The 13,614-nt window shown below is 41.8% G+C and overlaps 1 protein-coding gene across 10 annotated transcripts in view; it reads left to right on the top strand.

Annotated features, from left to right (window-relative positions):
- Nucleotides 1–13,013, top strand: part of ank2b (ankyrin 2b, neuronal) — a 235,728-nt gene extending 222,715 nt beyond the window's left edge. For 8 of the 10 annotated variants that reach the window (XM_046064554.1, XM_046064560.1, XM_046064561.1 and 5 more), the window contains 4 exons: nt 6,882–6,965; nt 7,106–7,270; nt 8,273–8,461; nt 10,245–13,013. In XM_046064554.1, coding sequence (XP_045920510.1) covers nt 6,882–6,965; nt 7,106–7,270; nt 8,273–8,461; nt 10,245–10,259 — 453 coding nt within the window. In that variant the 3' untranslated portion in view covers nt 10,260–13,013. Of the gene's footprint in view, nt 1–6,108; nt 6,202–6,881; nt 6,966–7,105; nt 7,271–8,272; nt 8,462–8,740; nt 8,833–10,244 lie in introns of all 10 variants that reach the window. The other 2 variants (XM_046064564.1, XM_046064558.1) reach the window with 2 other exon arrangements.
- Nucleotides 13,014–13,614: the final 601 nt, after the last annotated feature.

A 13,614-nucleotide genomic window follows, 5' to 3' on the forward strand; every position in this document is an offset into this window, starting at 1 on the left:
TTGGAGACTGATTTGTGTATTCCTTGGCTTTTTGAGGACAGAGCAGCATCTCCTGGTTCAACTGCATGCAAAGATGAATTTAGACCTCTTTCGCCAGACTCACCCATTCCTGAATTTACACAGGCTCTACAAGAGTCCCCTGTATCACATATGGACTTAAGGTCCACTTCACCTGAGTCAGTGTTGTCAGATTTGGACGTGGAAATTGAGTTATCTTTCCCAATGATCATAGAGGACCGACGTTCATCTTCTGCGTCCTGTGCATCTCTGAGTATACACAGAGGACTTTCTCCTGATTCCCCTGTGCCTGACTTCAGACAGGCTTTGCTAGATACATATCCTGAGTTTAATGCTTGCAGATCATTGTCTCCTGAATCAGAGGCTTCAGAAATAGAATATGCGCCTTTGATTTCACAGATGTTTGAATTTGAGGACAGAGCAGAATCCCGTCAATCAGGGGTGTCTGACTCTGATCTTAGATGTTTGTCTCCTGACTCTCCTCTACCCCTGTACTCTATCAGTGCACCCACTATCTTAGGAGTAACACATAGATCCACATCACCTGGGTCAGAATATTCAGATGAGGATTTGGAGACTGATTTGTGTATTCCTTGGCTTTTTGAGGACAGAGCAGCATCTCCTGGTTCAACTGCATCCAAAGATGAAGATCTTTCGCCAGACTCACCCATTCCTGAATTTACACAGGCTCTACAAGAGTCCCCTGTATCACATATGGACTGGAGGTCCACTTCACCTGAGTCAGTGTTGTCTGACATGGATGTGGAAATTGAGTTATCTTTCCCAATGATCATAGAGGACCGACGTTCATCTCTTGAGTCCTTAGCATCTCTGAGTATACACAGAGGACTTTCTCCTGATTCTCCAGTACAGGACTATATGCAGCCAATATTTGGAATCCCTGATACTGTCTTTGGACATAGGTCAGCATCTCCTGAATCAACATGTTCTGATATAGAATACATTGTTATAAGCCTAGGATCACTTGTTTATGGCAATAGACCCCCTTCACCTGGCTCAGGAACATCTGGAGATGAATACCAGGGTCTGTCACCAGATTCACCCATACCTGAATACACACCAGCAAAGTCTGGACATGTTATTGTGAATGCCGGGTATAGATCATCCTCCCCTGAATCCATTGAATCAGATATTGAGTATGCTTTAAGTGATCTTTTGATGGCCATGAATTATGATGGTGAGGATAGACCATCTTCTCCTGAATCAGTGGGACCAGAAGTACAAGAGAGACCATTTTCAGTTGAATCCATAAACGAGTACAAACCTCTGTCACCTGCGGCATTGATGTTACTTGGAAACATCCGATCAGTATCTCCAGAATCTACTCAGTCACTTGATGAACACAAGAGGTTGTCTCCAGACTCACCTCTTCCTTGGTTTACACAAAACATTCTTGAGACTACGACAGCAGAAACATACTATGGGTTTTCCTCGCCAGAATCAATATTGTCAGAAATGGAATATTGTTTTGCTCCATGTGACATAGAACTCACTGACATGAATTCACTATCACCACAGTCAGAGAGATCAGATGATGAATGTAAACCCCTGCCCCCTGATTCACCAATACCGGATTTTACAAAGACATTTGTAGAAAATCTCATGACTGTGAGAGACATATCACCCACTGTATTTTCAGATTCAGATGATTTGTCACAAACTTCAGACCCGTTTTGTACAGAAGAGAGGTCAGCATCACCAGAGTCTATTGAATCAGATAGAGAGGAATTACTGTTAGCACCCAAATCATCAATAACTGAATTAAAAGTCCCAGCTGGCAATGAAGCAACCCTTGATAGCACTGTGTTATCAACAACAGTGGCACCTACCTCACCTGAGGAATCAGCCGTCACAGTAGCTGAGTACAATCTCATTTATGATGCAGAGCTGTGGAAGCTGATTTCTCAAGTACGTGATCCTCAGTATGCGGGAGAAACTTTCAGCAGTAAAACAGGGTTCATGCAATTTATTGGCAGCACAATAGAATATGAAATGAGTGTTCCAGATTATGAACAAGATAATAAAGGAAAAGATAAAAATGAGCAAGATGCCACTGCCACAGTACCATCAGTGTCACCTCCACCAATGATTGAATACATTTCGTCTTCAGGAACAGCTCCATACAGACAGGCTAAGTACACATTTGAAATACCTGTCCGTGAGACACAAACAGGGTCTGATGATGATTGGGTAGTTGTATCAGTATCAGACGCAGAGGATGATGATCTATGCTATTCACCAGAATCCTTGATAGACTACAGACCCACATCCCCTGATTCAGTCATGGTGAGAGAAGCGAGAGCCTCATCTTCAGAATCTGTATCATCAGTCAATCAGTTTAGACCACTCTCACCAGATTCCCCCTTACCTGAATTTACAATGGCATTGCCAGAATGCGTGAAGTTCCAGAGATCAGCATCATCTTCAACTGAGACTTTGGCATCAGAAATAGATGATATGCCATTTGGAAATTTGGAATCTCAGTTTGCAGAATGCAGGCCGTCATCTCCAGAGTCTACACTGTCTGAGGATCAGAATGAGAGAGACAGGCCGTTGTCATCTCAGTCTCTGCCTGAATACAGACTTATGTCGCCTGAATCAGCCATGCACATGGTTGACACAAGAGCATCATCTCCAGAATCAATGCCTGAGTTTAATGAGAACAGGTCGCTGTCTCCAGACTCTCCCATACCTCAGTTTACAGTATTGATTCCGGAGTACACCAGTATTCATAGGTCATCATCTCTTGAATCAATGGGTTCAGATTCAGAATGCGAGCTTATGGTCACATCATCAAGAGTCACTGAGACTGACAGACCGTCCTCACCTGAATCAATATCATCTGTCAATGAGTTCAGACGACTGCTGCCTGACTCACCAGTACCTGAGTTTATGAGAATTTTGTCTTCTTATTTTATGGACGCTAACCGTGTTGATAAATCATCTTCACCAGTGTCTTTGTCATCGGACTCGGAGTTTGTTCCTTTACCTCTGGATTGTTGGATTGATGATAGTCCAAGGCCAGTAAGCCCCCAAACTGATGAGTCAGAGGAGGAATTTGACTTTTGTTTTAAGGGGACTGATAGGGGGGGCTTTAAACCAGAATCTCTGAGTCAGGTGACATCTCCTTTACTGCCCGATGGGTCTTCATTATTACCTGACAAAAGGCCATTGGCCGTGTCACCATTACTAATTCAAACTAGTGAGACAAAGTCTAAGGAAGGACATGCCAATCCTGAGTGGCAAAAAATCCCAAAAGCACAATCAGTTTTGTCAAATGTCGAAATCAGTGAATGGATGCAGCGTGGATCAGAGGCTGAAAGAATCTCAACTTTACAAACCCCTGTTTGTGAGGAAGACTTCCAGAAAGATTCTCATGTGAAGCCATCACCAGTTCAAGGTGCTAAAAGAAAGGTAAAGAAGATCCTACACACCAGTGCTGGAGAACTAAAGAGCAAGAAAGCCTCAAAAAGGGTAAGACTGAGAGCATGTCACTTGGATGGAGGAAATAATTCTGTGTGCCTTGATGGACTAATGACAAAAAGGAGTGCAGTGACTCGATTGTGTCCGGAATGTGTTTGGGAAAATACTTTTCCTTCAGTTCTGATTTATTTGTCTGATGCAAAGATGCTTTTAAAATTTGCATGTCATGGCTTCACACATATTGTTCTGAACCGTATGAGATGTTGGCTGGATGGGACTTAAAAACTGTCACTGCACAGTGATACTAACTTTAAAATTTAATCATGCTTACCAATCTGTATGTTGATTTTGTTGTTTTTTTTTGTGAAGTTATTAAAATCATGTTGATATTCACTTACAGGCTCCTTCGCCAGAGGAAACACAGTTTCATACACACAAGTTGTCTGCTACAACAGTGGCACAAGATGCCAGTAAAATAGGTGGTGTGCTGTTCACAGATGCCAAGCGAATTAAATCAGTTCCCCTACAGCTACCTGAGCAGAACTCATACACGACCCACAGAACTGTTACTCCAGTTCTAACCACATCTGAGAAGACATCATGTGGGTATTCAGAGTGGGAGTTGTCCCCTAAGAAAGCACAGTCCAGTGAGCTTTTTTCACCCATGTCAACACAGTTTTTGGTGCCACCAGATTATGAAGCAATATTTTCAGGACATCAGACCCTGAGAGTTTCTGAATGTAGCCAACCCTCCATGAATGATTTGAGTCCGTTGTCTCCAGTGTTCAGTGACTCCATTTCAGCTGAGGCTGTGGCTGAAGACACTACCAAAGGAGAGTCTGAAGATTTTGAGTTTTCCCCAGACTTTAACAGAGTTCTCTCGGAATTTGAGAAAACAGTCTCTGAATTTCAATCAGAGGATCCAAAGGTCCTACCAAAGGAACTCAGTAAGGGATCGGAATCTCCACAGCACTCTGACTCAGATCTGGAATTCTTTGACTGCAGACAAGCCTTCTCTGACTTCTCTGAACCAGAAGAAGTGAAACTAGAGCATGAGTTTACCTATCATATCTCCGAACCCTCGTCCCCAATGCCTGGGAGTAGCCCTGATGTCAGCTTCCTGAAAGCGAGCCCTAAGCATACCGCCCACCCTTACCTCCAAGTGGAAGATTACAAACGATTCTCTTCTGGCAGCGAAAGTCTCGGTGAATTCGCTTATGATTCAGAGGGTTCACGGGAGTGTCGAACAGAGGGCGACCTCCCCGTGTGTGAGGAGCTTCTTTCCAGAGATCAGGCAGGGTATTTTGATGATGACGACTTCCTGGGAAGGGTAAGAGGTCGAGCATGAGCACAGTGCTGCACTGGCTACTGTCTTGCCCTTCCAGGCTGGTTGCTGTGGTGCTGCATTCAAGATAAAAAACACACGTTTGCATTTTACTTCAATAAGGCTAACAAGTGTTTCTGTGTGCATGAGGGTCTAAACTTTCCAGAAAATAACAAAAGTTCGATAAATATGACAAGTTGCTGTGACTGAAAAAGCTGTGTTTGACAGTGGTGGTGTAACCTATTTAGTTGCTAATTGTGAAGTCAGCATTGGTGACATTTACAACCTGCTGTAACCTGTAACTCCTTGTTCACATCCGCACCTGTTTGCATCCCTTGATTTCTGCTTGTTGTTGATCCCATCAGTGTGCGAAATATCCTTCCACAATTGGGGGGACCAGTGCTGTGCGCAGTACTTTAAAGATAAGGAGAATTCAGGTTTTCTTTGTTTTAACCTGCCGTATTTCCCATAAATGTGGCCATTGTGACTCTCATCGGTGATGCTAGGTTTACACTCGTTACCTCTTTTGTAGAGATCTGGGGGAATGAGGACACCAAACAATGTGAGGGCAAGCTGCCCGAGCCTCCTACAGCTTTCCAAAAAAAATTTACTTTTACATGAAACACAGGAAATAGCTCCCTGGAATAGCCAAGTTGGCTAATTGCATAGAAGTCACTGTTTTCGTTGCGCAAACGCTGGAAGGGTGCACAACGTCCTGTCGAATTGCACTCTTCAGGTTTTCACTAGATTTTGATGCATCTCCACCTGTTCAGACCAAGATTGGAAGTATACACTGCGAGATCATTTGCAGTATAGTGGTTGACTAACTCTCCATATGTCATTTAGTTTATTAGTTTGTATTGAGATGGAAGGGCTGTCACTGGTTTTTCTGTTGACCAATTGAGGATTGATATTTTGCTATATGGACTTGTTTATGAGTGTACATCAGGTGTCTGTTCACTGTTAACTGCTCCTAACCTTTCAACATTTCAAAATGCAAACAAAGGCAAGATAAAATAATCTAAGAAATGTAATCGAGGGCTCTGAGACTTCCCATATTTCGCACACTGGTACCCATCCTTGCACGTTTGTTTCAGTTGAAATTGTTTGCATAACTGTCCCTTCTCTTCATCTCACTTCACTAATATGTACAGCCATACACTTTCTTTATTTTATTCATCACTCATTCCATTTGTCTGTACATGAACTCTTTGACAAGCGAACACATAAGTGAGATAAAGAGAAAAGAAGGAATAGCCGCTGCCTGCAGGAGTGTGCTGTAGTCATATATTGACCCATGCTGGTTGTGTGCTGTCTCCCAGGAGATAGCTGAGGAGCTAGGGTTGCTGTCCTCTGATAGCTCAGAGGAGGAGGTGCTGACCACCAGGGTGGTCCGACGCAGAGTTATCATACAGGTAAACAAGCATGACTCAGCTGTGCCGCCCCATGTGCACCATGTGTGTGCTGCAGGGTCAGTGGGTAGCAGAGGTTTAATGCTTCCTGGTGTGTGTGTGTGTGTGTGTGTGTGTGTGTGTGTGAGGAGGTGGAGGGGAGGCGGGGGGGGCTTCATGCTGGAGTTGACTTTCCTGGTTAATCATATACTGCAGAGTGTCCCACACTTGTTACATTTGCTTGGCACAAAAGTTATTTTCTGCAATGGTGAAAGAAGATTACTAGCGGTGGAAGATTGGTATTTTGTTGTTTTGTTGCCCGACTTCATGTCCGTTTCATGTCTTTGTTCTGGTATAGAAATGATTTTTAAGGTTGATTTGAATGATTTAATACTGGAAGGTTAAAGGGTCAGATTTTAAATGTTTTGACTTTGGTGATCCTTGTTATAGTGTCAACAAAGAGACGGGAAGATAGCTATGCAGGACACACATTTTCACAACTCCAGAAACATATGCCATCAGAATGACTTGAAATATTCTATAATTGCAGAAAAAAATCCACACATAGCGGCTTTAAAAAAGACTGTAGATTTGATGCTGCTTCTCATGTTTGGGTGATTTATGTCATATGTTGCTTGAAATTCATATAAAACAATGCTGTTGATTGTACCCTTATGAACTGACGGTTTCTTGCCTTGTTACAGGCGGATAATCTCCCAGATATCCCACCACAGACTGTCACAGAGGAGAAGTACACAGATGAGCATGGCAACATGGTAGTTAAGAAAGTAAGGGAACATTCAAAGATGTCAACAACATAAAAATATCCACAATTTACACTTAAAAAAGTGCTATTCCTTGACGTATATGATGAAAAATGTTTACAGTTTTTACAGCAAAGAGATTCTCTTTCTGTCCTGTCCACCAGATCACACGGAAGGTGATTCGCAAATATGTGTCAGCGGATGGCATGGAGACACAGGAAGTGACCATTGAGGGCTCTCACCAGGAGACGGTGCAGATCGAGGAGGGAGACGCTGTCTCCAGAGTGGTGAAGAGAACTGTGCTTCACAGTGACGGAGATCAGAAAGAGGTCAGTGTCATCTACCAGCTACTGTCTTAAACCATTATGTGGTTTATACATCATTTATGTAGTTTATGAACATCTTCTATTGCTTCCTTGAACGTTAGTTATCTAATCCTGCTAGTGTTCATTGCATCTTTGAGACTGCTCCTAGAATCTTCTACATTTGCTGATGAAGGGAGTTATTTTTAAGTTTGGAAATGCCGACTTCTGACACAAACAAATGCAAAGGTGTGGCCAAAACACCAAGAGAAAACTGCCCACTGAGGCTTGCATGTCACGTAATAGTGAAACATACTGAAACTGCATTCATTAAAAATACCTGTGTGGTATATGTGAAAGGTAAAACGTAAAAGCATGTGTAGTGGCCAAGTTCTACATAAACTAGCTACCTAATGTTGGTTAGCAATCATTATAATACAGATCCATTATGTTAATTGCTTTGACAATGCATCTGTGTGCATTAATTTACTGCCTGTGACAATATACTAGCAGAAAATGTCTCACTTTAAATGAAATGCAGCATTCATCAAACAATAAATAATGTTATTCAGTTATGTGTGCAAATCAGTATCTCATCTTTCAGATTCTTAAGTCTCAAGTACTTGTTTAAGTATAATTTAATGAGGTTGGCATGGCCTTACCAACAATTAGAATCTTGTTATTGCTAGTTTATTCAGGCAAATTCCTACAGCCATGCTAGCGGCTCTGTGAGGTTGTACCCACATAGATCTGCTTTCACCTAAATGCTAACATTAGCATGCTAACATCCACAATGACAATGCTAACATGCTGATGTTTTGCAGGTTTAATGTTTACCATGTTTAACATACTTTTTTAGTACTAAAACACCTACGCGGAGGGAATGTGATTAGTTTTGCTGGTATTTTGCTGTAAAAGTACATACTGAAGGTTTGACCCAGTGACAGCAATAGATAAAACATAAAAGCACATACTTCATTATACATAATACGTAACAATTGGTGCTTTGACATCTTATCTTATCTTCAGTTGACGTTCTCGGAGCCCCTGGCCCTGGGCGCTGCCACCGCATCAGAGTTCGAGGTGGAGCCAGTGCAAGGTCGAAAGGTCAGCAAGGTTGTCAAGACAACAGTGGTGAGAGGCGAGAGGATGGAGAAGCATACTGGAGACCCCTCACTTGCTGCAGATCTCCCCTCAGCCAGAGAGGACTTTGAGAAGGTCAGCGTGTTCAAACTAGAAACACGATGAAAGACTATTCTATCAAGAGCTGATTGCACATATTTACTAGGTGTTCTTGGATTAACTCTTGTTAATAAGAGAAAATTTAAATTTGGAGGTGTGATTCCACAATCCCAGTGTATCTTTACAAGTGCCTCCACTACATGCTGATATATAGGTAGTCAGAAACTGCTGTTGAGCAGATAGTTCTGTCAGGTTTCCAGTGTTTGTCTTTCCTCCTTCTGATGCCTCTCTCCTCCCTCGTTCTTTTCCCTCTAGGCATTGAGTTATGCTGGAGGCTTTGGGAAAGTACTCCTGCCTCATGTAGTAGAGAAAGACATTGTGCAGGACGACGGTTCTGTGGTTAAAAGGTTGGACAGCAGCATGGGAGTGGGTAGAAACGGGTGTTTACTAAAAGCATTTAGCAGAGGTTAACATAGACGCATGGTGTGATGGCACCTTCTAACCTTTAATGTTACTGTCCAAACTTTGATTTTGACTTGAACTTTGCAGGGTAAGTGGCAATTAGAAGACTAGATTAGATTTTTTTTTTACAACCTGTTATTCTTGTAGTTTTGGTCATTATTATATAGCACCATGGTTAGACACAACCTTACAAAAAAAACATACCAACAGTTTTTAAGCCTCTATTTTTAGAAGTTTGTAGCATTTTTCTTCTTTGTAGAAAAATGAGACAATCCCAGTAAAAATGGCGCAGTTAATGCTTTGCTTTTAGCCCATTTATCTCAGTGTCCCTGACTTGCATTGCTGTTGCCACAGTGTCCTTGTATAAATAGGAATGATGGACAGAAAATATAGCCCAGGTTGTAAAAATTTAAGTAGCTTTGAAGTATGAAATGTGGACAAAGTTGCATGGTTTGTGTTCAGTTTCTGACTTACCATGTTTGCAGACCTGGCCATAGGAATCCTAACCTGCTCACGTCTAAATGTCAATATTCAGGTCATCCTCTGAATATAACAAACACAGATCAAAACCTTGGTTCACCCACATTTCAGGTTAGCATGGAAACATAGCAGTGGGTGAGGACATAAAGAGAACAAGGCCTGTGTGGAACTCTGCAGCTGCCAAAATCACAATTACAAAATTTAATCAAAGATTTCGTTTTCCATTTGAGTGCAGATGATGTATGACGAAATAAAAATTTAGAAAATCCATTTTAATGTTTAAAAGGCGGTTATTTGTTGATTTTAACAAGAAATTAGCTAAAATTAAATTATATATTAATATATATTATATAAAAATGGAAATATTTATTCATTCAAAATTATTGTGGTATCCTGTTTTCATTTTGAGGTCGATTATTTAAGAAGACCAAACCAAAAAAACTAATTGAACATTGGGCTGTTTTTTAATTGGCTGTTCTTTTTCAAATTACATGATTCGATTTTTTAAAAAGTAATTAAAATAATTAAATAATTATCATTGTGTCACTGTTTTGCTTTAGAGTTGTCATTTCCTTCCAACAGTAATTATGCGATGTAATGTGTTATTTAACTATGCAATTCCAAAAAAAATAAAATAATTTTCATTCATTCATTTTCAAAAGTTTCATTTTGCAGTGAATCACATGCACGTGCATGGAAAATGAACTGATTTGATTTAATGATTTAATTTTAATATTGGCATCCCTGGATGTGGCCCATTTAAGAACGTGAACCTTGGGGGAGGCAGGATCTGGTCAGTCCATGCCTGTCAACATGGCTGGTGATTGACAGTCCATCAGCACGGGCTTCTGTAACTCTTCTTTTTCTGTTCCCGCAGAAGCCAGATGCGTAAGTCGCGAACCCAGAAGAGGACTGTGGTGAGGGATGCCCAGGGGAAGCACGTGCACCTGGAGCGTCTGGACGACCACCCAGACGCCCTGCGGCCCGACGCACTGCAGCAGCACCTGCACCGACTGCTCCAACGCTACTGTGAGAAAAACCAGGAAGAGGAGGAGGAGGAGGGAGGAGACCAGGAGGAGGAGGAGGAGAGCTTTGACTGAGCAGCTGCTTTCACAGATCCTCTGCCTCCATCTTAAAGCCTTTAGTGACGTATGCTTCCTCAGATCAAGATGTTCCAGATCCCCTTCTCCTTGTCCTCGCTGATCACTGGATTGAAGTTTGAGGATTTTTTTGTTGAATAAAGGAACAGTATTTTTGTGCTTTAACACTCTTCCTTCCTTCACATTGTGTTTCATTTGCTCTTTTTGTGACCAAAGATAGCACCCTTCATTTTTGTCGGAAGATGGTTTTTGTTTCTACCTTTATGTCTGCTGTGGTGTGATTACGCTACGACTCACCGAAGGTGGGTCAAAGTCAAAGGGGGCATCTCGGACGTTTCGCCTCACACACAGGCCTCTTCTTGAAGAACTCTTGTAAACATTTGTACATAGGAGACAAAAAAATCATGCTTAGACTGGGGGGAAAAGTCCGGAAAAAAATTCAAAGCATTTAATACATTAGCCCACCTAAACCTGCTGTACATGCACCGATTCAGCTGGAGAATGGCCACCGTACAGATGAGATTAATGTTACATAGAGAAGAAATTGGGAGGAGTGAATGTGTGTATCATCATGGACTCTTTATACAACCAAACACCGCCCTGCTGACCTGTTTACAAAGGCTGTGTGATCACACCTTTTGTCTTCCCATGATGCATCTGCCCTTTTATTTTGTTCGCGTCTGTCCTTCTAATGCGTGTTGTGCATTCACATTTTACATGTCACAGAGCTGCCACCTCTGTGTGTATATACAGCGTGTCTATGCCGTCTGTGTTTCGCCCTGCAACCTCACACGCGCTGCTTCTCCTCACCTCAAACTGCAGCCGTGCTCATATAATGGTCCTCCATCGAGCCTTTTAAAGGAAAAGTCTGGCCGCATTGTTCTTGTCAACAAATCCCACGTGCGGAGTCGAACCAACATTGAATGTATCTGATAACAAGTACTGTACGTGTGTGTTCTTCCTCTGTGCCACTGAGCTCCAGCAACTATTACGACACATCGGTGAGCCTCACTGTTGCACTGGGTGACATGTTCCTCCATCACCATGGACATATTTAGTTAAACGTAGTGGAGAATGTGCGCCTAACCTGTTTCACATGTGAAAGTCAGTTGTAAAACGTCATGGTGATGTCATCAGGTTATCTCAGCTTTGGGGTTGAAGACTAACAGGAAGCCGGTGTAACAAGCTGGAGGGGTGTGTATCTAGCAGGGAGGGTCTAACAAAGAGATGCCACTGAGTTGCATTATGGGAAATGTAATGATCTTTGGAATTTGACTCATACTAAGGGTAAGTAAGTAAAGTTTATTCAAAAGAGAACCTTTTCACAGAGCACCACAATAAATTGTCATAATTTACCGTTATCCCGCATTGTGGTTCATATCAGGGAGAAAAAAGTATTATATTAGAGGATTTTAGCTCGTCATTGCTGCCCTGTTGTTTTACCACCAATTAACATATTTTACTTGTCAATCATGTGTGATGCTGCAAAATCAGTCGCTGTGTGCAGAAACTATGTTTTGCTTTATTTACATGATGAAACATTTAGGCTACTTAATTAGTTCTGTACATTAGTGGGCTATCTCATCATAATCTGTTTTTTTCGATCATGAAACAAACATGGCCAAAAGTGACATGGCTCTAGCTGACGGCAGAGAGGACATTTCACAAAAAATGTTTCATTGCTTCCTGAGTAATGAATGAAGTTAAGGCTGTGACTGATCACTGTAATTTATTCTGACTCAGCCCCACATGCACCGTTACCTCCTGTTAATTTGACACAGTGAGCCTTTTTAAAAGATGAAACAATCTATTTATGATTAGTTTTTAAGGCTTTACATCTTCAATAGGAACCGATGGGCTCGGGGGCTGAGAGCCACAGACGGGGCAGGGAAGTCACATTGGTGGTTTTGGTCTTTTCATGGGGTTTGTTGACAATAAAAAACTACAGAACAACACCAGACTTGTCCTTCAGGTTTATGGACACCACACATAACAGATATGCTTTGCTTTCATTGCTGTTGTTCTTGTTATCACTGCTATCAGGATTAAACTTCCACTGACTTCATCACATACATACTTCCTTATTTATTTATTACCGTCCATTTGTGATATCTGTTTACTCCAGCAGTTGAAGCTGAGAGTGGTGTGTGTGTTTGAATGTGTTCTAAAGCTAAAAGTAAAGACAAATGAAGACTTTTTTTGCCACCGTAGATGTAGAGGATTTGCCGGTTGAATTGTGTACAGACTGATGTTTGGTGTTCATCTACAGACTTTATCTATGTAACAATACGATCCTCACGTTGCCATTTATTTTGAGTGTGATCCAATGGAACAATAAAAGAAATGTCAAAAAGAGATCGTTGATTTGATATATGAGCATCTTGTTTCCATGGTGATAAAAATATATACATATTAACAGCGCAAATATCTACGCGGGCATGTATGACGTTATCAAATTATTACTAAAACGTTAACCTGAAACGCTAACAAGGCATAGCAGCTGCAGTGTGTACATGGCGGAACAATAAAACTGTACATGTGTCAAATGTGAAGTGATGTCGTCTTTTTAAAAGAGCTTCAGTTTTGGACAGCGCAGGAGTATTAAGGGAGAAATGTGAACATTTTTCTTATATTTCTCCAGAAGTTTTGGCCGGATGTGTACCTTCAGAAGCTTGTTAGCAATGTTGCACTGCAATTGTGTCGAAGCAGGGATGAGAAAGCACAAAACTGCAGGAGGGGGAAGAAGTTGTGTTAGTAACATGCAATAATGGGATGAGGTTGCATACAGAGGGAGAGAAAGTAGAGGAGAGAGGAGCTCAGTGCATCATGGGAAATCCCCCGGCAGTCTAGGCCTATAGCAGCATAACTAAGGGATGGTTCAGGACTACCTGAGCCAGCCCTAACTATAAGCTTTATCAAAGAGGAAAGTCTTAAGCCTACTCTTAAATGTGGAGATGGTGTCTGCCTCCTGAACCCAAACTGGAACCTGGTTCCACAGGAGAGGAGCTTGATAGCTGAACGCTCTGGCTCCTAGTCTACTTTTGGAGACTCTAGGAACCACAAGTAACCCTGCATTCTGGGAGCGCAGTGCTCTGGTGGGGTAGTAAGGTACTATGAGCTCTTTAAGATAAGATGGTGCCTGACCAT

Source organism: Micropterus dolomieu, linkage group LG12 (genome assembly GCF_021292245.1).
Source record: "Micropterus dolomieu isolate WLL.071019.BEF.003 ecotype Adirondacks linkage group LG12, ASM2129224v1, whole genome shotgun sequence".
Lineage (NCBI taxonomy): Eukaryota > Metazoa > Chordata > Actinopteri > Centrarchiformes > Centrarchidae > Micropterus > Micropterus dolomieu.